The 26250-nt window shown below is 37.6% G+C and overlaps 1 protein-coding gene across 1 annotated transcript in view; it reads left to right on the top strand.

Annotated features, from left to right (window-relative positions):
* The window catches only part of IL1RAPL1 (interleukin 1 receptor accessory protein like 1), a 1385574-nt gene that overhangs the window by 678306 nt on the left and 681018 nt on the right, over nt 1–26250 (top strand). The window contains exon 3 of the mRNA XM_027608280.1: nt 20972–21251. Coding sequence (XP_027464081.1) covers nt 20972–21251 — 280 coding nt within the window. The remainder of the gene's footprint in view (nt 1–20971; nt 21252–26250) is intronic.

The following is a 26250-nucleotide window of genomic DNA, read 5'->3' as shown; positions in this document are numbered from 1 at the left end:
AAGATTTGACTTTTGGTTAGGTTTTAGATTTATCTGTTATATAAAAATACTCAGGGAGGGCGCCTGGGTGGCTCAGTTGGTTAAGCGACTGCCTTCGGCTCAGGTCATGATCCTGGAGTCCCAGGATCGAGTCCCGCATCGGGCTCCCTGCTCAGCAGGGAGTCTGCTTCTCCCTCTGACCCTCTTCCCTCTCATGTTCTCTATCTCTCATTCTCTCTCTCTCAAATAAATAAATAAAATCTTTAAAAAAAATGCTCAGGGAAAGAGAAAATGTGGAATCACTTTTTGTATTTCTATTCTGATATGAATGTGTAAGCTTATAGATTTAAAATTGTTTATCAGTGGATGCTAATGAAATATGATAGATATCCAAGATGTTTTCATTAACAATAAAGGTTAACTGTATTAGAAGAGATCACCAGTTATGACCTGACAGGTTGAGGTGAGGCACACAGTAAGACAGGACATGAATAAGCAAGCCCTCCACCCTTTAGCAACCACCACTAATAAAATCTTGCTGCATCTAGGGCATACAAAGATTAATAAATGGATGACAGTTTTAAAAATCACCAAAGAGGAGCATAGATGGATATTTAGATCCAGAGTCATCACTGTATACTTGGAAACTGAAGGAAAAGTGTCCAAAAACACTTACACTGGAGAAAATCTCATCAGGTCCACCACTGTGGATTTATAAGCAGGTATGGAAGGAGTAGATTGAGCCCTGAATGGAGAATGTAGTGGTATAGAAATACAGTTCATATAGCTAGATAATATGAGCTGGATGCTTTCATACACTGCAGAGAAGAATATAAATTGGCTTAAACTGTATGGAAACAATTTGGCAAAACATATGAGATCCTTTGACCCCAGTAATCCTCCTTTAGATATTCAAGCTCAAAGCAAAATCAGAAATTCAAAGAAAATGCATATAAGATGACATAGATCATGGTACTGTATATTAAAATGAAAGTTAAAACAAATTAAATTCTAATAATATGATGCATTCATAGTGTGAATATATTTGCCGCCACTAACAATAGCCTTTATAAATTGTACTTAAAGAATAATTTATACCGTGTAATATTAACGGATAATGCATAAAATGACATCGTATGTCTTATGGTACAATCCTGATATGAAAATATTTAATGAGACTTTTTTAGGCACAAAGTTCAGAACCCATTCATATTACTTTAAAAAGTGTTTTGTTATTATACCTTAAACACACAAAAAAAGTGTTCTGTTAAAAGATGCATGGGATTTAGGTTCAGAACTAATAAGTCACAAATTAAATTCTAGGGACTTTCTCTGGTTTCTGGGTCTTAATGGGTCTCTTGGTCTCTGCTTTTTCTAAGCTTATCTTTGTGCATTGTCTCCACTCTTAACTCTCTTGGACTAGCTTTCTCTAATTATTCATAGTAGCTTTTCCATTATAACTTTGGATTTCACATGTTGATTATAGCTTCTCTGGCCTAAGTCTACCTAAAGTCTCCTGTTTCTGCTTAGAGAGGATGGTTCTGATTAGGCCAACTCATCTTTTTCATGAAACCAAGGCATGGGTTATTTGCCTGCCTAGGAATTGTCTGCCCTTGGGTCAGGGGCCATGTTTGCATCAATCAGTCATTCTGATCTGTGCATGAGGGCACATAGATAAACAAACGGCCTTCTCTCACCAAGCGCTATCCTCCATCACTGCCTCTCAGTCCCATCACTGGGACTACAAACTCTATGCTTTATCTAAACCAAACTTCTTATCTAAATATACCTCATCATTTCACTACTCACACTGTTAGCTTGCCTTTTCTCACTTCTTAGAATTGTCATCACTGAATTCATGATTAATTTCAAAGCCCCATCTCTTGCATGCCCCCACAAAGTCCTTTTTTTTGACTACCCTAGGAAGAATTAACACTGTCATAGCACTCTGACTTGTCTGACAGCACTTACGGTATTGTAGTTCCATTATGAGAGTAATATACATGAACTAGTGACGATAAAGAGCTTGCTTTTGACACCATTCTCTTGGGAAGTTTATGAAAGAAAACTATGAGACCATAAGTTTGTTAACATTATGACAGTGAACATAAGGGCAAAACCAGCACCCACACATATACACATTCACAAAAATCATACATACATACAACTCAACCAAATTTGGTGTTCTAACATCCTCACACATGAAAACTATCAAAGTACTATTTCTGAGCTGTGTTGTTTTCTTCCTACAAGAGACCTCATTCTACTGGTGGAAGAAGTGCTTTTACAACAACAGTGTCATGTTTTAAACAATGGTAGAAAAAAGGATCTATTTTCTGCATGAGTCAATTTCTTCAATGAATATTTCAGGCAAATGAATAAGCACTTGATTAACTCCATGCTTTGTTTCAGTGGTTTCCATGGGTGGAGTGGTTTCACCAAATTCCATGTGTAAATTGGTCAGATAGAACAAGAATTTAGATTCCCACAATCTTTTTTGGAACTTTCAAACTTCTTTTATCTCATCAGACGCACAGATTGAGTTGAGGCTTTCTTCCTAAGCCGGGTTGTCGCAACGAACCCAGGAGTCAGTAGCTTAATTTTCTACTTCTTTGCATCAAATTTTCTCTTGAAAGTGATGCATGCAATATTGAAGAATGGCAAGGAGGAGCCTCTCTGAAGTGTTAAATATTTGGTTCAGTGGGTCCTATCAGCAGGTAGGGCCTGCAGGGAACTTGTTTATCCAGCAGAACGATCTCATTATGAGGACAGTGATATAGTATAGTTTACTTCATACCCTGAAGCCATTCAAGGAAATAACTGAGTGAGTGATATTCATCTTGGCCCTGTATTGTGCTGTTGTGACTTGCAATAACTGGCAGCATATTAAAAAAGAGATCAGGGACTATAGCTACTCCATTGAATGAAGTTCTGAAATTTCAAAGCTGTTGAATTATTCAGTATTTTCCAATTTATAGAATAAAAGAATATGTGATTGACTATTTCATGGCACATTAATGGAAATAAAGGAAGAGAATGCACAGGCTTTATACATTTCACAGTTCATATTTATTTCTCATAATTTCATGGTACCCAGGTGGGTCTCTGTATAAGCCAGCGTGGCCCTTAATGTCAAATGCAAAGACAAGAACTTAACTTTGAATACTAGAGAACAATAAAAAAAGAAATATTAAAAAAACCACCTTTAGTGATGAATGATCACTAAAAGGAACCTACAACACTGCCTTTATAAGCTTCGAAATATTCGTGAATACCAGATTGAAAAATAAAGTTTGAGACCAGTGTCCCATCTTGCCCATAACAATACACTGGAAACAACATAAGCTGTAAGTTTAGAATAGAAGGGAACCCTGCTTAATGTGATATGGGTAAGATTATCAGATGCTTTACCCTATCCCTAGCAGTGCCTAGGGTACCTTGTACATTTTAGTTGAAATAATGAATCAGTGAATGCCTCCCTGCAGAGGTCACTCAAACTAAATACTGTAAAATCCCCCCGCAAATGCAAATATTTTCTGTTTGAAACATATTAAAGAAAAGAGGCATGGCATGACTACCAAGGCCATAAAGGTTCTATACCTTTGAGCTACTTGGAGCGGTATACAAAGGGGCATACAAAGGAACCTAGCTATGGCTTTTGGGTACAATACCCAAAGAAAGGATATTGAGCTGGATGAACCATGAGAAGTTATGTTCCTCTTTAAAGGTATTTACTAGTTAGCCATATAAGAAGCAAACTGCCACTTTCTGAGAATTTGAACTTGTATGTAAATAAGAACAGCTTAACTGCAACAAATGTTTTCATGAGGCAGCAACTGCTAGGCCAGAAGATTCCTCTGGCTTTTCGTTTAATCCGTATTGATAAGCAGGCTATGAAGATAATCTCAAACCAGCACTTGAGAATCTTTTAATTGCTAAGTAACATTGCATCAACTTAAATTTGCTTTGAATTTAGTAGATGTTCACATTAATAACTGTCCAGTCCAGTTTTTCATGTAAGTGCATCCTCTCAAATTTATCAGCCCTCAAAAAGTGCATACAAAATATTCACACTCAGAGGCTATTCCCTCTTAAAGGCAGGGGAAAACAAAAACAGAAACAACAAAGTCTGAGTCAATGCAATTTCTGTTGTCTAAACATAGATTTCTAATTTCTCTTTCTACAGTTACATTGTTAGTATATAAGAAAGCAACTGATTTCTGTGCATTGATTTTGTATCCTGCCACATTACTGAATTGCTATATGAGTTCTAGTAATTTGGAGGTGGAGTTTTTTGGGCTTTCCATATAAAGTAGCATGTCATCTGTGAAGAGAGAGAGTGTAACTTCTTCTTTGCCAATTTGAATACCTTTCATTTCTTTTTTGTTGTCTGATTGCTGTTGCTAGGACTTCTAGTATTGTGTTGAACAATAGTGATGAGAGTGGGCATCCTTGTCATGTTCCTGATCTTAAGGGAAAGGCTCTCATCTTTTCCCCATTGAGGATGATAGTCACTATGGGTTTTTCTTACATGGATTATATGAACTTGAGGAATGTTCCCTCTATCCCTATACTCTGAAGAGTTTTAATCAGGAAAGGATGCTGTATTTTGTCAAATACTTTTTCTGCATCAATTGAGAGGACCATATGGTTCTTCTCTCTCCTCTTATTAATGTGTTCTTTCACATTGATTGATTTGCAAATGTTGAACCACCCTTGCATCCCAGGGATAAATCCCACTTGGAACAGAATAGACAGCCCAGATATGGACCCTCAACTCTATGGTCAAATAATCTTCGACAAAGCAGGAAAAAATATGCAATGGAAAAAAGACAGTCTCGTCAATAAATGGTGCTGGGAAAATTGGACAAGTATATACAGAATAATGAAACTTGACCATTCTCTAACACAATGTGCAAAGATAAACTCAAAATGGATGAAGGACCTCAATGTGAGACAGGAATCCATCAAAATCCTAGAGGAGAACATAGGCAGTAACCTCTTTGACATCAGCCACAGCAACTTCTTTCAAGATACATCTCCAAAGGCAAGTGAAACAAAAGCAAAAATGAACTTTTGGGACTTCATCAAGATAAAAAGCTTCTGCACAGCAAAGGAAAGACCCAACAAAACAAAGAGGCAACCCACAGAATGGGAGAAGATATTTGCAAATGACACTACAGACAAAGCACTGATTTCCAAAATCTGTAAAGAACTTCTCAAGCTCAACACCCTAAAAACAAGTAATCAAGTCAAAAAATGGGCAGAAGGCATGAACAGACACTTCTCCAAAGAACACATACAAATGGCTGACAGACCCATGAAAAAATGTTCATCATCATTAGCCATCAGGGAAATTCAAATCAAAACCACATTGAGATACCACCTTACACCAGTTAGAATGGCAAAAATTGACAAGGCAAGAAACAACAAATGTTGGAGAGGTTATGGAGAAAGGGGAACCCTCTTACACTGTTGGTGGGAATGCAAGTTGGTACAGCCACTTTGGAAAACAGTGTGGATGCTCCTCAAAAAATTAAAAAGAGAGCTACCCTATGACCCAGCAATTGCACTCCTGGGTATTTACCCCAAAGATACAGACATAGTGAAAAGAAGGGGCACATGCACCCCAATGTTCATAGCAGCAATGTCCGCAATAGCCAAACTGTGGAAAGAGCCGAGATGCCCTTCAACAGATGAATGGATAAAGATGTGGTCCATATATACAATGGAATATTACTCAGCCATCAGAAAGGATGAATACCCAACTTTTACATCGACATGGATGGGACTGGAGGAGGTTATGCTAAGTGAACTAAGTCAAGCAGAGAAAGCCAATTATCATATGGTTTCACTCATTTGTGGAACATAAGGAACAGCATGGAGGACATTAGGAGAAGGAAGGGAAAAATGAAGGGGGGGAAATCGGAGGGAGAGATGAACCATGAGAGACTGTGGACTCCAAGAAACAAACTGAGGGTTTTAGAGGGGAGGGGGGTGGGAAGATGGGTTAGCCCGGTGATGGGTATTAAGGAGGGTACGTATTGCATGGAGCACTATCTTAAGTTTCTATCATGATTCATGGAACACTACATAAAACAAATGATGTACTGTATGGTGACTAAAAAATAATAAAATAAAATAAAATAAATAAACATAGATTTCTCCTCACCATGATTAAAGAATGCCTGAGCTTGTCAACACAGCCTCTAAGGTAAAGTTTAAGGTTCAAGGAAACCTTCTATATTTGATTTTTCCACCTGTTCTTGGCTCTTTAAATATGCATGAAAAGATACAAAGTATTCCCCATGATTTGTTTTCTGAATTTATTACCACTTTTTAAAGGCAGAAGTCTGATAGTGCTTATGAAAATACTATATAAATGAGGGAGTTCTATATAATTGAAATGAACTCTTAATTTTACACCCATGACAAAAATGAGAAACAGATCCTGAGAAAGGTGCACAGATACTTGCTTGTAATACCATGAACAAAATGCAGTGTCAGCAGATTCCCATCATGACAAACACATGATTATACATATAAATGTAGATGAACACCCAGTTGTGTATAAAGCTAATATGTGTACAGCCTATTATGCATTTTCTTGAGACCTCTTCTACAGTGATAATACAAAACTTAGCATCACTAAAAAGAAGTCTCTGACCTTTTTTAAAATTTTCACTTAGAAATTTACATGAAGGAACAGTATACAAATTGTGTACTTTTGTGCAGTTTTCCCCTTAATTTTTGCACTAAGTTAATCAAATAGACAATGTGTGATATTATTCTTTTGAAAGCAAATGCATATTAAAACACACTAGGCTTCATTCCCATTTCTTTTTAATGTTTCTCTGATTTTAGGAGACTTGAATGCACAACAGAGCTCACAGTATGGAAAAGATACACAGACATACTTTTGTTGCACTGACTAGACAATGCAAGCAATAGCATTCTGCTGTAAACACTTGTGATAAAAGCAAAAAAAAAAAAAAAAGTTTTGTAAGCTAACAAATAAGTGTACCCCAACCACACTTGCCAACTTCCATCTCAGACCTGTTTCTGCCCCTTATTTCCATTAGTGATGTCACAATTCTGTTGGGAATCCTGGTTTGAAATGGCAGCCATCCTTGACTCCTTCTTCATATCTCCTGTCTGATTAATCTCCCCATCCTTTTGATTCTACTCTATAATTTCCCCCACATTTCTTTTTCATATCACTCCCCACTTCTTTTCTTCACCTCTACTATTTTAAGAACTAAGTGGTCTCCTTGCTCCTAGTTGAGTCTTTTCAGTCCATCCTTGATATTGCCACTAGAGAGATCTTCTAAAATGTAGATCAGATAATACCACTTCCTTCACAGATATTTCCTGCTGTCTACATTGACTAGAGCAGTGGTTCATCTCAGAAGCATCACCTGGGAACTTTCTAGAAATATAAGTTCTTAGTTCCTAACCAACATTTTCTGAATCTGGAACTCTGTTGGTGGAGCCAAACAATCTTGTCTTTTAACAACTCTTCCACATGATTCTTTCACACACTAAAATTTGTAAACTACTGGGCTAGTGGATTAAGTTCAAGGTTCTTGGCCTGGTGTCTTGTCAAACCCACCTTTCTGATCTTATTTTCACCAGGTTACACTCTTCTCCTCCCCACCCCATTACACCCTTTCAGAACCTTATCCTTTACTGCCCTAACGGGGATATCTCATGAGTTGAAATTTTCCCTTCCCAATTACCAAGTTTTAAATTGAGGCACAATTCAAATTCCATCTCTTTCTAAATTCTTTTTGATCTTCCCAGTCAGATTTCTGCTCCATTAATGTATGTAAAAAAAAAATAGAAAAGAGTTTGGGCTTGAGATAAAATAAACCTCTTGCTCTGTGTTTCCTCAGCAGTGCTATCTGTATTGTTGAAATTTCTCCATTCTGTTTTTGATATATATAGTTGTTGACCTGTCTTTCCTCACTAAAGATGGTTTCTTCAGAGTCAACACTTTCAGGAGTCTTTGTTGTAGAACAGTGAGTTGCATATAGTAGGTGGTTGATAACCGATGTGAAATCACCCCCGAAACATGATTCGAATGCTAATGCATGTTGATTTCATTTGTTCATTGCTGCAAACAATAGCCCATTTATAACTTGCAATCGTTACAAATAGAATTCTGTTCTGATACATTTTCTAAAACAAGGTTAAAGTAAATATGCACCTTAAACCTTGTTACTCTGTTTAAAGGATCATTTTGCAGGGTGGGTGTCCTGCCATCCAACAGGCCTTTCCCTGTGAGGCTAAATTGGAAAAGAGATTAAATTTGTTCACTGTTTATTTGGTTTGTTGCTCATCATGTTGTTATTTCATCCAGCATCAAAAAGTGTCCCATAGGTATAAAATTCCTAAAACTGGCAATACTTTTTGACCTATCTCTATGCACATAGCCTTATCTATTTTGTGGCCCGAATAGAAGGATTTTGTGGAGATACACTTGAACTAAGTAAATAGTGTAATAAATAGTATGCCTAATGAATGTAAAACAGAATGCATTGTTTTTAGTGAATCGACAAGGATTTACTGAGTTCTGAACTATGTTCAGTTCTATGGAATAAAATTGTTCTGAGTCAAAAAAATTGTATTGCTTTGCAGTATTACAAAAGGAAGGGAAAATGCATAGTGTTAATTTTTTCTAAATTAGTAAGGTTAAAAATACCTAGAAACAATAGTTGTGAGTAATACACATTTCCAGTACTGATTTAAGTGAATGTTTATTCAGTTGATCACAATGGTAAGCAAATATAGATATGGAAATAACTATGGTTATCTAATTAGAGATATATTAGATTTACATTTATGGATGATGATAGATAGATAGATAGAGAGATATAGGCATGGATATACATAAAGACCCATTTCCCAAAGTATCCACAGTTCAGTGATGAATGAAAAACATGTAAGCAAATATTTATCCACTAATGTTTCATGTTAAATAGAGAACACAGAAGAAATAAACAATTGAAAGATAAAAAAAATCTTTAAATTGAGATTGCTCTACCCTTGAAAGATGGACCATATGCATCAATTCCTTATGCTCAGAATAATAACAACAACAAAAGAATGCAGATTTTCTTGTAGTAGAGTGTGTGTCAGCTTGTGTTCACCCAAACAGTGGGACTTTTCCTATTCCTATTCTGTGTGAGAATGGCAAAGAACATCTACTATATTGCAGGTACTGTGTTAGGCACTTCCTCATACCATTTTTAAACATGAAGAAAAGAAAAAGATTCAAAGACCATATGAGTCTTAAGCAGAATTTACTCCCATGCAAGGCATGGATACTATGATCCAACACAGAGAAATGGGGTTTTCAGAGGAACTGTTAGAAAATGGCATGGAAAAAAATTGACCACATATCTGTATGCAAGGAAAAACAATCCCTATGAAGACTATTTCCCAGGTGAAAGGCAAGTGTGGGCCTTAAAAATGGCAAAGCCAGAAGATTTCACAAGGAAAACTGATTTGTGAGTTTGCACAAGCCTTGGGGGCCACTTCAAGGTTTGACCATTTTACTGGAGGTTGGCCTAGGTGATTGCCAAACCCCTAGTCCACCTGTTGACCCAGATAGTACAGTTGAATCACACACCGCACACCATCCAAGTTTACCATCTAGCTGTTTTCCTGACCATTTATCTGAGAGGTGACTGCTTTCCAGGGCCCTGACTGCTCACTGTCTGCCATCCGTCACTCCTTCCAGGGCATGCAGCAGGCTCAAGCACAAGCCTAAGGTGAAATGAGATTTCCTTTATCAACACTAGAACAACCCCACAGGTAGTTTTTCAACATGGAGAAATGAAGGCCCTGAGAGCTTTGCTGACTTGCTTGACCTTGATGTGGCTGGGATTTGAACTTGGGTCTGGTTTTCCTAACTCTGTCTTCATTAACAGGCATGTCCATACAGAGAATGACAATTAATGTTTTTCATGGTGAATGAGTCACATGTAGATCCCAGAGCCCTTTCTGGTTAAATTATGTTCAGAAGAACTTCATTGTTTTGTTTTCCATCTTTATGTGGAGTATATCCCTCTCTTTTCTTTATCAGCCAGTTTGATTATCCAGAAAAGCTCATCCACTAATCAGCCTGGATTCAAATATGTACTGAGTCCCCGTACAATTCATGCTCTTCCTGGAGTCTCAAAATGCAACATTATCTGGAAATAGAGTCTTCGCAGATGTAATTAGTTAAGATAAGGTCATACTGGAGAAGGGTGACCCCTAAATACAGTATCATTAGTGTCATAAGAAGAAGAGAAGAGATACACCAACACTGAGAGAATGTTGTGTGAAGACAAAGGAAATGTTGGGAGTCCCAGGAAACTCTAAGGATCACCTTCTGTCACCAGAAGCTAGGAGAAGGACATGGAGCAGATTTTCCCTGCTGACACCTTCATTTATAACTTCTAGGCTTCAGAGCTGTGAAAGCATACATTTCTGTTATTTAAGCTCCTCAGTTTGTGGTACCTTCTTATAGCAGTGTGAGGAAAGCAGTACGCAATGTTTAATGTACATGGTGACGATGATTTAAGGTAGACTTCAGTGTGGCCATGTGAATGTGTGGGGCGCCAGCCACAGAAGAGTGACACTCCCAGGAGATGACAAGAAAATATCCAGAGGAGGTCCTCTAGTGACAAAAACAATAAGTGGTGCTGCATATTGAGTAGCTCTCTTCCTACTTTTTACCTTGAGTCTGGGAAAAGATGATGACTCTTTGTCTCTTCCAGATGAGGAAAGGCCCTGAAGGATCTGGCCACTCTCTTTCCCACTCCCTTCCTCCATATATCCCAGCCTTCCCTCTCTTCTGTAAACATATCTGGTGCATTCCCATCTCAGAACCTTGGTTTTGAATCCTGATGTCCCACGCAATTGCCCAGCTGACTCTCTGCTCAAATGTTAGCTCCTCAAAAAGCCCTTCTCTGGCCACTGTATAAAGAGCACCATGGACACTCTGGCCTCTTGCTATGCTTTATTTTTGCTTCTGAATACATTATATTGGTATGGTTCTTGTTTTTCTTCTCTGAGAGAGCTGGAACTTTGTTTTGTTCACTACTCTACCCCCAGCACCTAGAGTGTTCCCTGTCCTACAGTGTGTGCTGAATAAATGAATGAATGATGTAACCTGAGGCACAAAGAGATTAACTGTCAACTTCCCAAGGCCTCACTGAACTCAAGATTGATTTCTTTCTGACTTTATACAGATGAGGTAGCTCAGAAATAAGTCCAAAGTTCTGGAAGAAGTACAACATGACATAATAATGTAAAATTGAATTGATTTATGGAAGCAGTAGGACCTAAAAGCACTACACTTGCAGATGTATATATGCTTGTGCTTCCTTTGGGGTGCATGGCTGGTTAGGAAGGGCTACTATTTTAGTTCAAGAGCCATTCAGGGGACATTATGGGTCCCTGTTGATCACAGAGTAGTGAACTTGTAAGCAGAGATGTTCAGTGAATATTTACGTTGAGGTATAGAGGGTTCCCTGCTAGCCAAAAGCACAGAACTCCTTAAACCCATATGAGAATGCAAGGAGAGGGAATCAAGAGTTAGTGTTGCTGACTCCCCTTTAGAAGCCAGGAATCTATTTGTCCTTCTTTTCTTTCTGAAAATATAAAACCCTGACTTTCTTTTGCCCTGAACAAGGGATTTATTTTATCGAACCAGGAAAAATATACAGATATATTAAATCATCAAAGAAAAATTTGTGTGTGGCAAAGACCAAGGCCAGATTGCTATTTCAACCCAGAGATGTGCTGTTTGGGCTTGGCTTTGATGTTCCTCTCCAAAAAGGATAAAAATCCTATCCATAGTTGCTCTAGATTCTAGAGTTCTGGGAATATGGTAGCATTTCTGGTGACCCCATGGCAAATGAACTGTTGGTTCTGAGCAGCTGTCAACACTGAAAGCTGATTTTAAGCATGCTTTACATAAACCCCATGTTGTTCACTGAGATGACTTCTCTCTCCTTATTGGATGATATGGGAAAATACTGGGCCATTGTCACTGTTTGTTGTTGGGCCACAGGCAGTAACTCTAGAGTCGCTCTTGACATTATCCAGTAAAGGAAAAGATAACAGCAGTTACGAAAGAGTAAATACAAAATACTGCTGTGGTTTGTAATGGACCAGGGGTTGTCATAGGTGAGAAGAGAGGGATTAGGAGCTTGAGGGGCTGCTATGGCTGAGCTAAAAGGGGTCCCAAGTCAGCCAACATATCCCTTTACCATGCCTTAGGAAGCTTCACTGCCTTATTTTGCCTTTATGGCAGGTACAGACTCAATTGCTTTCCTCAGCTGTGGGAAGCTTACCTGTAGAGTGGAGCCAAAGGAAGTGGAAAACCTTGTGTTAACACAGTCTTTCGGAGGGGGGTGGGGGGATGGGTCAGCCCGGTGATGGGTATTAAGGAGGGCACGTTCTGCATGGAGCACTGGGTGTTATACGCAAACAATGAATCATGGAACACTACATCAAAAACTAATGATGTAATGTATGGTGATTAACATAACATAATAATAAATAAATAAATAAATAAATAAATAAAATCTAAAGGAAACAAACAAACAGAAAAGACAATAACAAAGGGGTGCCTGGGTGGCACAGTTGCTTAAGCTTCCGTCTCTTGGTTTCAGCTCAGGTCCTGATCTCAGGTCCTTATTTCAGGGTCTTGATCTCAGGGTTGGGAGATCGAGCCCTATATTGGGCTCTGCTCAGCACAGAGTCCGCTTGAGATTTTCTCTCACCCTCTCCCTTTGCTGCTTTTTCTCTCTCTCTCTCTAAAATAAATAAATAAATAAATCTTTTTTTTAAAAAAAAGATAATACCAAAATGAATGGATTGAATTATAACGTTAAATAAAAAGATTTTGAAATAGAGCAAAATAGGTATGATAAATCCAGTCAGAGATTTAGGGTGATAAATGGTGGCTGTGACAATTTTCACACTCACTTATCAGATGAGTGGTACTTATACTGATGCTCTGTTTTTGTAATTTGAGACAAAAAGTACGTAAACTATACCTGGTGCTCAGTTAAAGAAACAGTGCATAGAGTTAATAAAATCTTAGCTTATGTAGTGAAATAGGCTCTGATATAGATGGCTATTGTAAAAGGAGGCTATGAAAGAATTTTTAAAAATCTATTTAAAATTTAGTATAAACCTTATAAATGTATTATTTGATCCAGTAATTACACTTCTGGGATTCTTTCTTGAGGAAATAATACTTTTGTTTTTCTTTCTGGAGTGCAAAGTTGTGGAACATTGGATATAAAGTTGTTTTATCATGGAATTACTTAGAACAGTCAAACCTAGGGGAAAGACTTAAAGTCAACTAACAGTAGAAGAATTAAGTAAAGTATAATGAGCGTTATTATAGAATACTATGCAGTTATTATGAAATATTCAATAAAAATCATGATATAAAATTTTATATGTCATCTCAACTGGGAAAAGAAATTGAGTAAACAAAAGGCTAGATCATGGATGAAATGTTATTCTCTTTTTACTCTCTTATAGTTTCCCTTTTTTCTTTTTAATCATTAGAAAACAAATACTTGGGGGCACCTGGGTGGCTCAGTAGTTAAGCGTCTGCCTTGGGCTCAGGTCATGATCGCAGGGTCCTGGGATCGAGCCCCGCATCGGGCTCCCTGCTCGGCGGGAAGCTTGCTTCTCCCTCTCCCACTCCCCCTGCTTGTCTTCTCTCTCTTGCTGTCTCTCTCTGTGTCAAACAAATAAATAAAATCTTAAAAAAAAAAAAAGAAAACAAATACTTGAAAGAAAGTAAATCCTTACCAAGTACATGCTATACAGTGCATGGGTTTTGGGGTATCAGGAATACCTGCCAGAATTTGGAGGCTAAGATACGATGGAGGGTTAAGTCCACTAACAGTATCCTACTTTTCCTTGGTACCAGCTGTCCCTGATGAAAAGGGAACCGTATCTCAGAAGAAATTTGGTAACAACCGACCAAGGTCTGCACCCACCTGAAAATGACCTACGTTGAGAGGGGGATACATGATAACTTCCAGGTTTCAGGCTTTGCTAGACAAAGGGTAGTCTAGAAATTGGATTTCTGATCATTGGCAGAATCTCTTGAGTAATATCAATTCTTACCACCCACATAAATCTCTTCAAAGTATTTGAAAGAGCTCTTCCTCAATTGTTACATTGTACATATATTTGAAGGGCCCAAATCTGGAAACATTCCACCCCAGAAAAACATAATCCAGAAAGGAGACATGAGGACAAATTGTTGCATAAACCAATGCATGCTATAAAGGTTAGCTTGCATTGTATTTTGCTCTTGTCATTGATGCTGATAATTTGGGTGCATCTCTGCCAGCATTGCCAGTTTTCACTTATGAAGTCCATATTTGGCAAAGATAGCAGCCAGTGCAGATAAAGTACAGCATTTGCCTAATTAAAATCTAGCCTCAGCCTTTTTGTTCAGTGTATGTGATAGCTTATGTGCATGGCCTACACTTGCCTTAAATAAGTTCATGTCTCACGTTTGGGTTTTTCCAAGCACACTAGGGCTAGAAACAAATGATGCCGACGTGACAGTATATAGATTTTAGGTCTGTGAGTCTTTTTTAAAAGAAAATTCATTACATTTTTATTGCCTAAAAACTTTAAATGAGGAAATTATAAAAACATTTCAAAGATCCCACCCCTTGACAGAAATGATGTAGATTTTTTTGTTGATTGGGAGAGGTATTTCAGTCTATGACAAAAGATACGAGTTGCGGAGTGCACTGACATTAACTCCTCTCCCTGACTGCTTGTATTCAGTCACATACTCCTGCCAATTTTACCTCCTAAAACTTTCTCAGATCTACTCCATTTCTCCTTCTTTACTACCACTGCCCAACTTCAGCCCTTCAATAACATCACTCTCCTGGCTAAAACCTTATATCTCTACCTAAAAATACAGCCAGCATGGTGCATCTAAAACTGTTAGACTGGTCCCAACACACTGCTGGTTAAAACTCTTTATATCTCCCCCATCGCCTTCACAATGAAGCCAAACATTTGTTTACATCTCATAAAAGTACCTCCACGATTTGTCTTTGCTTACTTCTTTGCCCTCATTTCTTACTGTTTTCTGCTTTGAACTTGTTTCTATATCACAAAGCCTGCAGAATTCTGCTACCTGTTATTTCTTTGTCTTTGTTTTTGTGTTCACTTCCAAAGTCAATAACTGCCTATTCTTTGTATGGCTAGCTTCTTAACTTCTGAGAGGCATCTCAAATATTTTCCCTTTATGGAACATGTTCTTGGAGCCCTCTGCATTTCTTAATCAGTATATTTCCGAAGTGTGATTTTAATTTGTCAGTCTCTCCTATTAGACTGTGAGCTCCTTGAAAACAAGGGCTCTGTCTGTCTGTCTTGGTCTCTAGCCCCTAGGGCAGAAACTAGGATGAAGGTGGTTCTCATTATATGAAGATATAATTGTGTTAGATCAGCTTTCCTAGAATAGAGCCCAAACAGGGTTTTTGATGCTCAAAATTGATCGAGTGCTCTTCAGGAAAATCCTAAAAGGGAGGGAGGGAAGCAGAATAGGAAAGGCTAAAGAGCTGAGGGAAGAGGTCACAGGTAAACTGTAGACTTAGCCTGGTCCACACACACAGGAGCTCTGGCACATAAACTGCCCTATTGGGATGTCCCTACTTGATGCAAAGGAGTGGCCTTTTGTACACTCACATAAGTCAGTTATTGGCAGTGGGCACACGCAAGGGGATGTAAATTTCCCAACAGGATGGCTCTTGTCAATCAAGGGTAATTTTTAACAAGGAGACAACTGTGAGCTGTTAGCCTGAATTACTCACAGTAGCCAGAGAATGGATACGTTAGCTTAGTAAAGGGGATCAGGTTGGGGCATCTGTTACATTATCATAGATATCTTTATCATTTATAATTATTACAATGTACCTACCCAAGTAGATACTTTAAGATTAATAGAATTTGCCTTTTTATAAGTAAAGTCTTATATTTTCATATTAGAATGTAGTTTGTGTAAGGTCAACACATGGTTAGATTTTTTTTTTTTTTTTTTTTTTAGGAACACAGCCTTCAAGCTTGTTACCATGGAAATATCAGTAATAGTGACTTAATTAAAAATCCTCTCCCTAATCTCATTTGAATATATTTACATTATGTAGTCTATGTAGCCTTTGTTCATGAAGTGCTAATCAGTATGAACTCCTTGTAAAGGAATTTGTTCTGAATCTTAATTCCATCACTGCCTTCATCTAAGTTCCCAAAATATTATGGGTGGCAACAAAAGTGAATGAATATGGGGCTTCCTACTCCTTCCCTCCTTTATGACTTTATGGATTCATAACATCCCATGGACTGTGAGGGACTATGTACTGCAGAGGGGCCACTGGACTAGAGCACTTCCATGGAAGCCTCTCATCAAGGAAGGAGAACACTAAGAGTAAAGTTTTGGGAGAGGCTTATAGAAGGGTGTATTATTCTGAAAGAAAAACAGATTAAATGCTATTGGTCTACCCAATTACCTGATGATAGTTTTAAAAAAAATAATAATAATGGTGACTTACATAATGGGATTAACGTTGTCTAGAAAGGTACTTTGGGAATGATTGTTTCCAAATGAGCAGAGCTTGTGTGCTGAAGTAAGGAAAAACTAAACATATCCGTAGTGATTCCGGTCATCAAGATTTGGGTTTTAAGTTATCACATTTTCTTTTAAGATTTGAGATGTCCTGCTACATAAGATTTAAAAAAAAATGCTTTGTGGCTATATAAGAAAAATGTATTCATAAGGAGATGCATACTCAAGTATTGCAGGATGAAATGTCATTATGTCCTAACTTATTTTCAAATGGTTTAGGAAAAAAAAAAAAAAAGAGTAAGACAGAGAGTCTGTGTGTAAATGAGGCAAAATATTAAAGGTAAAAAAAAAATCACTCTTCACTTACTTCATTTATTAAAATGCTTTAATTAGGGTGCCTGGGTGGCTCAGTTGGTTAAGTGACTGCCTTCGGCTCAGGTCATGATCCCGGAGTCCTGAGATCGAGTCCCACATCGGGCTCCCAGCTCAGCGGGGAGCCTGCTTCTCCCTCTGACCTTCTCCCCTCTCATACTGTTTCTCTCTCTTTCTCTCTCTCTCAAATAAATAAATAAAATCTTTAAAAAATAATAAAATGCTTTAATTATTGAAGAAAGACATAAGCTCATCATTTATTTAAATGTGTTTATCCAAGTAACTTGAAAATATCTTGGATTACTTTAATATTATTTGACATCCTTCCCAAAAATGTATTAAAAACATGTTACTGATTTTATAGTTTACTTTTGAACATCATACATTAAGCTCAATGGTAGTAGAACTTCCTAAGCCGTAGATCCTACATCTGTTTCCATATTAAAATGAACATATAAGGTGTCTCTGACATCCAAGGTGCTATTATTTCTTCATTTTACCTCTGCCTTTTCCTTGTCTTATGACTCTGTTTGAAACTTCTTCTTGATTGTTAGTTAAGTAATGAGTAACTTTATTTTTTTTAAAGATTTTTTTTGAGTATTTTCTGCACCCAACATGGGGCTTGTACTCAACAACCCCAAGACCAAAAGTTGCATGCTCTACCAACTGAGCCAGCTAGGTACCCCTGAATAACTTTAATTTTCAGAATATTTATGGTTTTCTTTCAACTTTTTTCTGAGTAAGTATATTCTAAAAGTATATGCTAGTATCTCTTTCCCCAGTGCAACTCTCCCTCTGTTCTCTTTATCTAATTTGTTACTAACTTTTTAGAATTTTCTTGACTATTTTTGTTTTTCGCTTTAAGCACTTTGCTTTATCTTACAAATCTTCTGGGAGTTTGAATAATTTTATCTCCCTGTTTATACTGCTACCTTGAAGGTGTTTCAGCCTTTTTCACTGGCAGAGATGTCTTCTGTGACAGATGGCCTCAGTTACAATAACTTGATTCTAGAATTGTATAATTCATATAGTGGTAGAACAAGATGATTTCATGCTTATCACCAGAATTATAACTATTTAAAATAAAATCCCGCCTAGGATTTATTTCATGCAGTGGGATAAATGTACAAAATAATGTTGACAAATATCACATATATTCATAAAACCTTCACATCTCTGTGTACAATTCTGTCATCCCATTTAGTGGGTGTGTCAGCTCTGCAGCAGTCACTGACAGAAATCATGGCAATAACTTTGACATTGATGTCCACCAAGTTTCTAGTGCATTTACTCTACACATTAACAAAATACAACTCTTTGATAGGAATTTTAGACCAAAATTTGGTAATTGAAATTAACTAAAGAATGTTGTGAAATTGAAAATACCTTAATTAGAAAACAAAACATCATGTTGGTAGGGAGAATGAATTCTAGGGCCAGACACAGCTGGGTGGGAATCCTGGCACTGGTGTTGAGTTTCTTCAAATGTAAAATTTAGTTATTAACTTATTTACTCATTCAATCATTCATTCCAGTACTGTGTGTTGAGTTAGTAGGCAGAGTTCCAGACACTGAGGCTAAAGAAGTAAGTTAGAAGGACAAATTCCCTGACCTTAAGGGGCTTCCATTCTACAGGGGAGTCAAAGCAAACAGAAAGTGGGTACATAATGTAACATCAGATAATAATAAGTCCTATGAAAAATACTGATGCAGAATCTGGAATAAGGGATCAGGATAAGAAGCTGGTGTTTCAGACAGGGCAGTTACAAAAGACCTCTTCAAGTAGGTGATATTTGGAGGAATGGAGGGAGGAAGCCACGCAGTTGGTGAGAAAGCTTCCATGTTGGGGTCCCTGGGTGGCTCAGTTGGTTAAGTGTCCGATTCTTGGTTTCTGCTCAGGTTAGAATCTCAGGGTCATGAGATTGGGCTCCACACTTAGCACAGAGTCTGCTTGGGATTCTCTCCCTCTCCCTCTCCCTCTGCCCCTCCCCCTGCTCAAACACTCTCTCTTTCTCTCTAAAATAAAAAATAAATAAAATCTTAAAAAAAAAAGAAAAAAGTTCCCATGTAGAGAGAATAGTTAGTTCAAAAGCCTTAGTGGATGTTTTTGTGAAGGGTAAATGAAAATCTGTAAACTCAGCCATAGTTAAGTGCTCATTAGATGTGAGATATTATTTTAAGATAAGAAATGCAGAAATTCTATAGGTCATGTGTCTTCTTTGCTCTAGTAATGCATGTCTTCCTTCTCATCTTGATTATTTTCCTTCTCTTGAATCCTACATTATTCATCTAAGCAAGAAATACACCATTTCTCTATGATAATGATAATGGGGATACACCTGTTTTGTGGGGACCTGTTGTTTTGTGTGTGTGTGTGTGATAAAAAAAATGGTGTCAAGATGCCATTTGGAAGGTGGTGCTTCCAAGACACCCAGAAAAACCCAACCAGCCCCCACCCCCATCAGCCACATTTTCCACCATGGTTTCTATTTCAAACTTCCATTGAAGCAGAGCAAAGTGACTATCTACCTCTGTCTCTGGCTGTGAAACCATTACCAGAGGTTGACCTACTTCTGTTGTATTTCTTTTTGCCTTATTTGGCTGTAAAATATTTATTTTTGATTTTGTCATTTAGTGTCCAATCAGAGATAAAACACACACCAATTTGAAGAAGGAAAGTTTATATAAAGAAGTATTAAATGTAACAGCATTGGAGTGATAAAGGATTGGCTAGTAAGAAAGAAAGATGTGTTAGTCTTCTCAATCTGCCATAACAAATCACCATAACCTGGAAGGCTTACACACAGAAATTTATTTCTCATGGTTCTGGAGGCTGAGATGTCTAAGACCAAGGGCTAGCTGATTTGATTTCTACTGAGAGCCCTCTTTCTGGCTTATAGATGGCGGCCTTCCACTGTGTGCCCACATGGCCTCTTCTCTGTGAGCCCCATCCCATGGAGGAAGGGAGGGAGGGAAGAAGGGAGAAAGAGACAGAGGGAGAGAGAGAAGCTTTCTGGTGTCCTTTATAAAAGCACTAATCCCTTTATGAGGGCCCTGCCCTCAGGACCTCATCGAAACATAACTGTCTCCCAAAGACCCCACCTCCAAATACAATCACATTGGAGGTAAGTCTTAAACATGTGCATTTTAGGACATAAACATTCAGTCCATAGCAAAAGAGAGCCCTAAAGACTAGAAGAATTGCTCTCATTTTATAAAACCCTGTGGCCGAGAGAGCATCCAAGGGAAAGCACCCTCCATCCTCCCACCTCCAGAACCGAGATCCAAACCTTACTAGCAAAGTACTTGGCTTACTGAATGGTAGACATCACTGAGGTGCCACAGTGGCAGAATGTGTTGGAAATCTGCCCTCTGGAACTTAGAGATTCACCTTCTGAGGTGCCTGGGAAAGCTCTTCATGGGAAGGTGCCTTGCCTGAAGCTCTGATAAAAAGTCTCCAAGCCGCTGGCTACTGTGCACACAGAAGCTGTATCCTGGAGAAGCAGGAGTCAGGTGCTGGAAAGGTCTCACTCACGGCAAGAACCTTCCAAGGAAGCTTGCTGGAATCAGGGAGAAAAACCCTTTCCTCCTTCAGCACCTCTCCAAAGCCCTCTACTAACAAAGCTGTGCTGCCAGCTAGCAAAAGAGAAACATTTCAAAGGCCCAGATCCATTGTCAAAAAAACAAGCAAAAAAAAAAAAAAAAAAAAGTGGATTTAGAGTAAAAGGCAATAAACTAAAAACCAATCAATTGCACTGATACAAACTAAAATAAACAGCAGCAGGAGCAAACTAAGTGATGAATATATTGTTTATTAGCAGGGTAAACTACTGCTCAGTGCCCTTCTGAGTTTTATCCATTGCTGCATGCTCTATGCCTCGAGTAGAATGTGGTTCAGTACAGATGCCCAATAAATATTTGTTGAATGAATAAATGAATGAATGAACTAATTGGTTCACTTTTTTCTCTAACGTTTTCTTTCTCTCTCTCTTCTGTTCACTATAGCTGATGGATGCACAGATTGGTCTGTCGATATCAAGAAATACCAAGTTTTGGTGGGAGAGCCTGTTCGAATCAAATGTGCACTCTTTTATGGTTATATCAGAGCAAATTACTCCCTGGCCCAAAGTGCTGGACTCAGTTTGATGTGGTACAAAAGCTCTGGTCCTGGAGACTTTGAAGAGCCAATAGCCTTTGATGGAAGTAGAATGAGCAAGGAAGAAGACTCGATTTGGTTTCGGCCAACGCTACTGCAGGACAGTGGTCTTTACGCCTGTGTCATCAGGTATTCTTTTAATTCTATTACTGCTGAATCAATTAAATCATATGCTGCTTTCTTACACTTAAATTTTGCTGCTATCCCTTTCACCTAAAGGTTTTGTCTCAATATTTGTGTGTGTTGCTGCTTTCTAAAATTTAGAACCTAAATCATAAAAAGATGGGATTGGAATTTATACTGAGGCATTATTTCTGGCTTATGGAGAAAAAAGATACCATCTGGGTATCTACTTATGTTGCCAGAAATTTCTAAGGACTATGAAATAAAATTTATAGAGGAGGTGAAATGTTACAAATAAAATGTAAGCAAAGACTTGCAGAAAGGATGCATAGTTTATCGCTAAATGGGTTGTAACATTTTGTTATTGCCCTTCACAGACAAACAGAGCGCAGATACCTCCGGTTTGCACACATCCGTAAAGATGATTTAGGTAAACGTGTGTATGTGCTCTAGAAGGCAAAGGCGGCGTTGCCGTGCGAGGGAAGAAGGCTGTGTTCCCGATCATTTTGTTCACTAAAAGTGCTGGGTCAATAGAGAAATTTTCCTGGGTCCCTTAGGGCCAAAGAAAAATTAATAACAAAGGCTGTGCCTTTATCCACAAAGAAACTCATCACACATCCATATGTCTTTGTCTGCTTGTAGAAGAGACAGAGGTAGTTTGCTTACTGATAATGCACTGAAACAGTATTCATGTAACACATTCGTGGTTAAAAAATCTTAGTTTAAGTATTTAGCCCTTCATGGATTGTGAATCACACCCTGCATGAATGATTGTGGATGTCATTAGATTATAAGAGCATTGGCAAAACAGGGCGCAGGCATATAGAGGGTGTGCTTAAATCTTTGTCTTTCGGCATTTTGGTTTATTAAGAGAAATTAAGCCAGATCTAATGCAATAGATTCTCAGTTTGGAGGAGGTCTCAGTGTCTTTTTCAAATCAAAATTGGACTTCCACTTCTGAAACTCTGATCTGCAGCTCTCACTCCACTGTTTGAGGATCATGCCTCCCCCTCACTTTCCCCTACAAGAGTTAGCTTTATGCTGCGTCATGGCCACAGGTGCGTTAGGACATTAAAATCGGTCAGAGCCACATTAAGAGTTAAACTTAACTCTTAACCACGTAGGAGTTGTTAACATTAACAACATACAGGTTAAAGTTAATTTTGGAAAATATAAATGAATGCAAATAAAATTGTGCTTGGGAAAAATGTCTGATGCACTACAAAAGGACAAATGCATCATTCCTTCGGCAACTCTTGTTCTTTCCCTTACGGTGTACCTACCAGTCCTTATATGGTCAAACATATCTCTTATTAGAAGTAGAAATTTTGTAACGACATTGATAAATAATTGCCAAACTAGTACAGTTAAAGAGTATTCTTTGGACTGGCTTTCTTCACTTAACTAATAGTGATTTGATTTAATTTCACTGTTTCTTTTAAAAAAATCATTATGTCTGATTGTTCATGCATGTAGAGGTGATTCTTCAAGATAGACAAATGTGTGTACTCATTTATCTGAGATATTGAGCTGGATGTCCATAGTCTAACACCTCATTTCATTATTTATTGTTGATGAGAAAATAATGTTGCGTTCGCATTAGTAATCTGAATTTCTAAAGCATGGTGCAGTTCTTTGATGTGTTTAAATATACAATGTGACCCAATGCTCTGAGAAATTACATTAACATGTCCCTGAATTTATAACTGAAGTAATGAATGAAAGGTTGAAAAGTTGCAAAAACAGTGACATTTGCCATATGTTCATATGGCTATGTTTTAATGGAAGGTGCACCTTAAAGTTTTGTATGTGTCAAGCAATATTCTAGAGAAAGCAGTAAATTGTAGAAAAAGATAGTCTTCTTACTAGAATTAAAATATTCCGATTGATTTGAAGGTAGTGTTGATATGGCTTCCTTTTTCAATCTGGAAAGTAGTCCTCAAAACCATTATAAATGAGCAGTTTAAATAGCATTGCTTGGTGTTGGCGTGAGGGGAACCCAAGGCTGTTTTTTGAGTCACTGATACATTGGCACATTGTTAGCTCTCAGACCACAAAACCATCACCATTAGTTTTTAAATAATTCACTTGCAAAGAACTTTAGATATCTAAAAATGTTAGCGTGTACTCATACGTTCTAGTCTTTCTGGATCTTTATCAATGAAAAGGTTTAACAGTAAGGCTTTCAATGTACAGCTAATTTGTATTTATATCTGTATATGTACAATTAAATGGTATAAATAATGGGAACACCTTAAGATTACTATCAGCATAACAAACAAGAGCTTTCCTGCTAATGGGGTGCCTGGGTGGCTCAGTCGTTAAGCATTTGCCTTTGGCTCACCCCTACGTCGGGCTCCCTGCTCAGCGGGAAGCCTGCTTCTCCCTCTCCCACTCCCCCTGCTGTATTCTCTCTCTCGCTGTATCTCTGTCAAGTAAATAAATAAAATCTTAAAAAAATATATCTTTCCTACTCCCTTCTCTTGGTATCCGGGACACAATAATACGACATAATTCTTTGCTGCATGCTACCTGGCTTTTTACTCGATTTTCTCCTTCCAACATTTTTTTAATTTTTACATGAAAAAGTAAATGAAGGAGAGCTATACAACAATGTCCTCTTTTCCTTTGGAGTAAGTTTATCTTATAAAAAACTAAAATTTTCTTGTAGTCTTAACCCCCAATTTTTAACCTCCCTCTTCAATTGTGCCCTATCAGCAGTTTCATATGCAGGGCTAGCCAGTGCACATTTAAGTATTTTAATGTCTCCCCATAATAGTAACGTACTAAGTTGTTTGGCACCATATTTTTTTACTAAAATTTTTATTTGGGGGGCGCTTGGGTGGCTCTGTTGGTTAAGAATCCGACTCTTGATTTTGGTTCAGGTCATGATTTCAGGGTCATGAGATGGAGCCTGCTCAGCGTGGAGCCTGCTTAAGATTCTCTCTCTTCCTTTCCCTCTGCCTGTCTCTGCCCCTCCCATGCTTTATTTCTCTAAATAAATAGATAAAAACAAAATGAAATTTTTATTTTTGAGGTAATGGTAGATTCATATTCAGTTGCAAGGCATATATAAAGAGATCCTATGAATCCGTTACCTGGTTTCCCTCGATGGTAACATTTTCCACAACTGTCGTACAATCTCATGATCAAAATCTTGACATTGAAACAGTCAAGATACAGAACATTGCCATCACCTCAATGATCCCTCTTGTTGTCCCTTCTACCTTTTTTTCCCGTCTAAACCCAGACCCCTGACAACAAATAATCTTTTCTCCATATCTATTTTTTAATTACAAATGTTATTAAATGGAGTAATACATTATATAACCTCTGGAATTGGATTGTTCACTCAGCATAATTCCTTTACAATCTCTCCAAGTTGTTGCATGTATCTGTAATTTGTTGCTGTTTATTGCTGAGTAGTGTTACACAGCATGGACATTACCATGGTGTTGATTCACTCATTGAAAGACATCTGGGTTGTTTCCATTTGTTGGCTCTTGAAAAGAAAGCTTCTGTGGACATTCGTGTACATGTTTTTGTGAACATAAGTTTTCATTTTTCTGGGAAAAATGCACAAGAATGAATAGGGGTTGTATGGTAGTTGCATGTGTAGTCATATAAGAAACTGCCAAACTATTTTCCAGAGTAGCTGTACTATTTGAGTGATCCAGTTTCTCCACAACCTTGCAGCATTTGGTATTGTCATTATTTTTTTCATCACTGTCAGTGTATCCTGATACCTCTCTGTGGTTTCAATTTGTATTTCCCTAATGGCTAGGTATTTGACACTTTTTCATGTGCTAATTTGCCATCTCTCTCTCCTCTTCAGTGAAATGTCTGTTAGGTCTTTTGCTATTTGTTAGTTGAATGATTTGTGTTCTTACTGTGAAGTTTTGAGAATTCTTTATGTATTCTAGATAATAGTACTTTTTTGGATATATAGTTTCCAAATATCTTCTGTCAATCTGTAGTTTATCTTTTCATCCTCTTAATATCTTTTGCAATGAAGTTCATTTCATTATTTTTTTATTTATGGATCATACTTGTGGTATGAAGTATAAGAACTCTTTGTCTAGCCCTAGATCCTAAAAATTTTGTTTTTTTAAATTAACTTTTCTGTCAACAGGTGTATTGTTTTACATTTGTTTGTGATCCATTTTCAGTTAATATTTGTGTAAAGTGTAAAGTTTATTTAGGTCAAGGTTTAGCTTTTCAGATAGATGTCCAGTTGCTCCAGCACCATTTGTTGAAAAAGCTACGCTTCCTCCATGGACTTGCCTTTTCACATTTATTTAAAATCAGTTGGGTATGTTTGTGTGCTTATATTTTTGGATTCTCAATGCTACTCCTTTGATCTGTGTGTCTAGCCCTGTGCCAGTACTGCTGTGTTTTGGTTAGTATAGGTATAAAGTAGGACCAAGTATCAATTAGAATGACTCCTCCCACTTCATACTTCTCTTCCAGATTTTTTTTAGCTACTGTAGTACCTGTTCCTTTTAAAGTAAATTTTTGCATAAGATTGTCTGTATATACAAAAAACTTTACTGGAATATTGATAGGAATTACATTAAACCTATAAATCAATTGGAGGAAAATTGTTATCTTTACTATGTTGAATCTCCTAATCTATGAATGCAGCAGATCTCTCCATTTATTTAGGATTTCTTTCTTTGATTTCTTCATCAGCATTTTGTAGTTTTCAGCTACAGATTGTGTACACATTTTGTTAAATTTATACCTCAGTATTTTATTTTCTTCGGTGTATTTGTGATAGTATCTTTTTAATTTCATTTTCAACATGTACATTGTTAGTGCTGTTAGAAATGTGATTGATTTTTGTGTAATTCCTTTCTGAAAACATATTTTTTCAAATGACATACCTGTAATATGTTCTATCTAGTAGCTAGTTCCTTTGCCCAAGTCTTAATGTTCTCTTTAGAGACTGAATAACTCTTCCTTTTCATTGAAAGGAAGCATCTGTCATAAGGTACTTAGAGAA

The sequence above is a fragment of the Zalophus californianus genome, chromosome X (genome assembly GCF_009762305.2).
Source record: "Zalophus californianus isolate mZalCal1 chromosome X, mZalCal1.pri.v2, whole genome shotgun sequence".
Classification (NCBI taxonomy): domain Eukaryota; kingdom Metazoa; phylum Chordata; class Mammalia; order Carnivora; family Otariidae; genus Zalophus; species Zalophus californianus.
The sequence above is the reverse complement of the archived record's forward strand: the minus strand, read 5'-3'. Positions and strand labels throughout refer to the sequence as shown.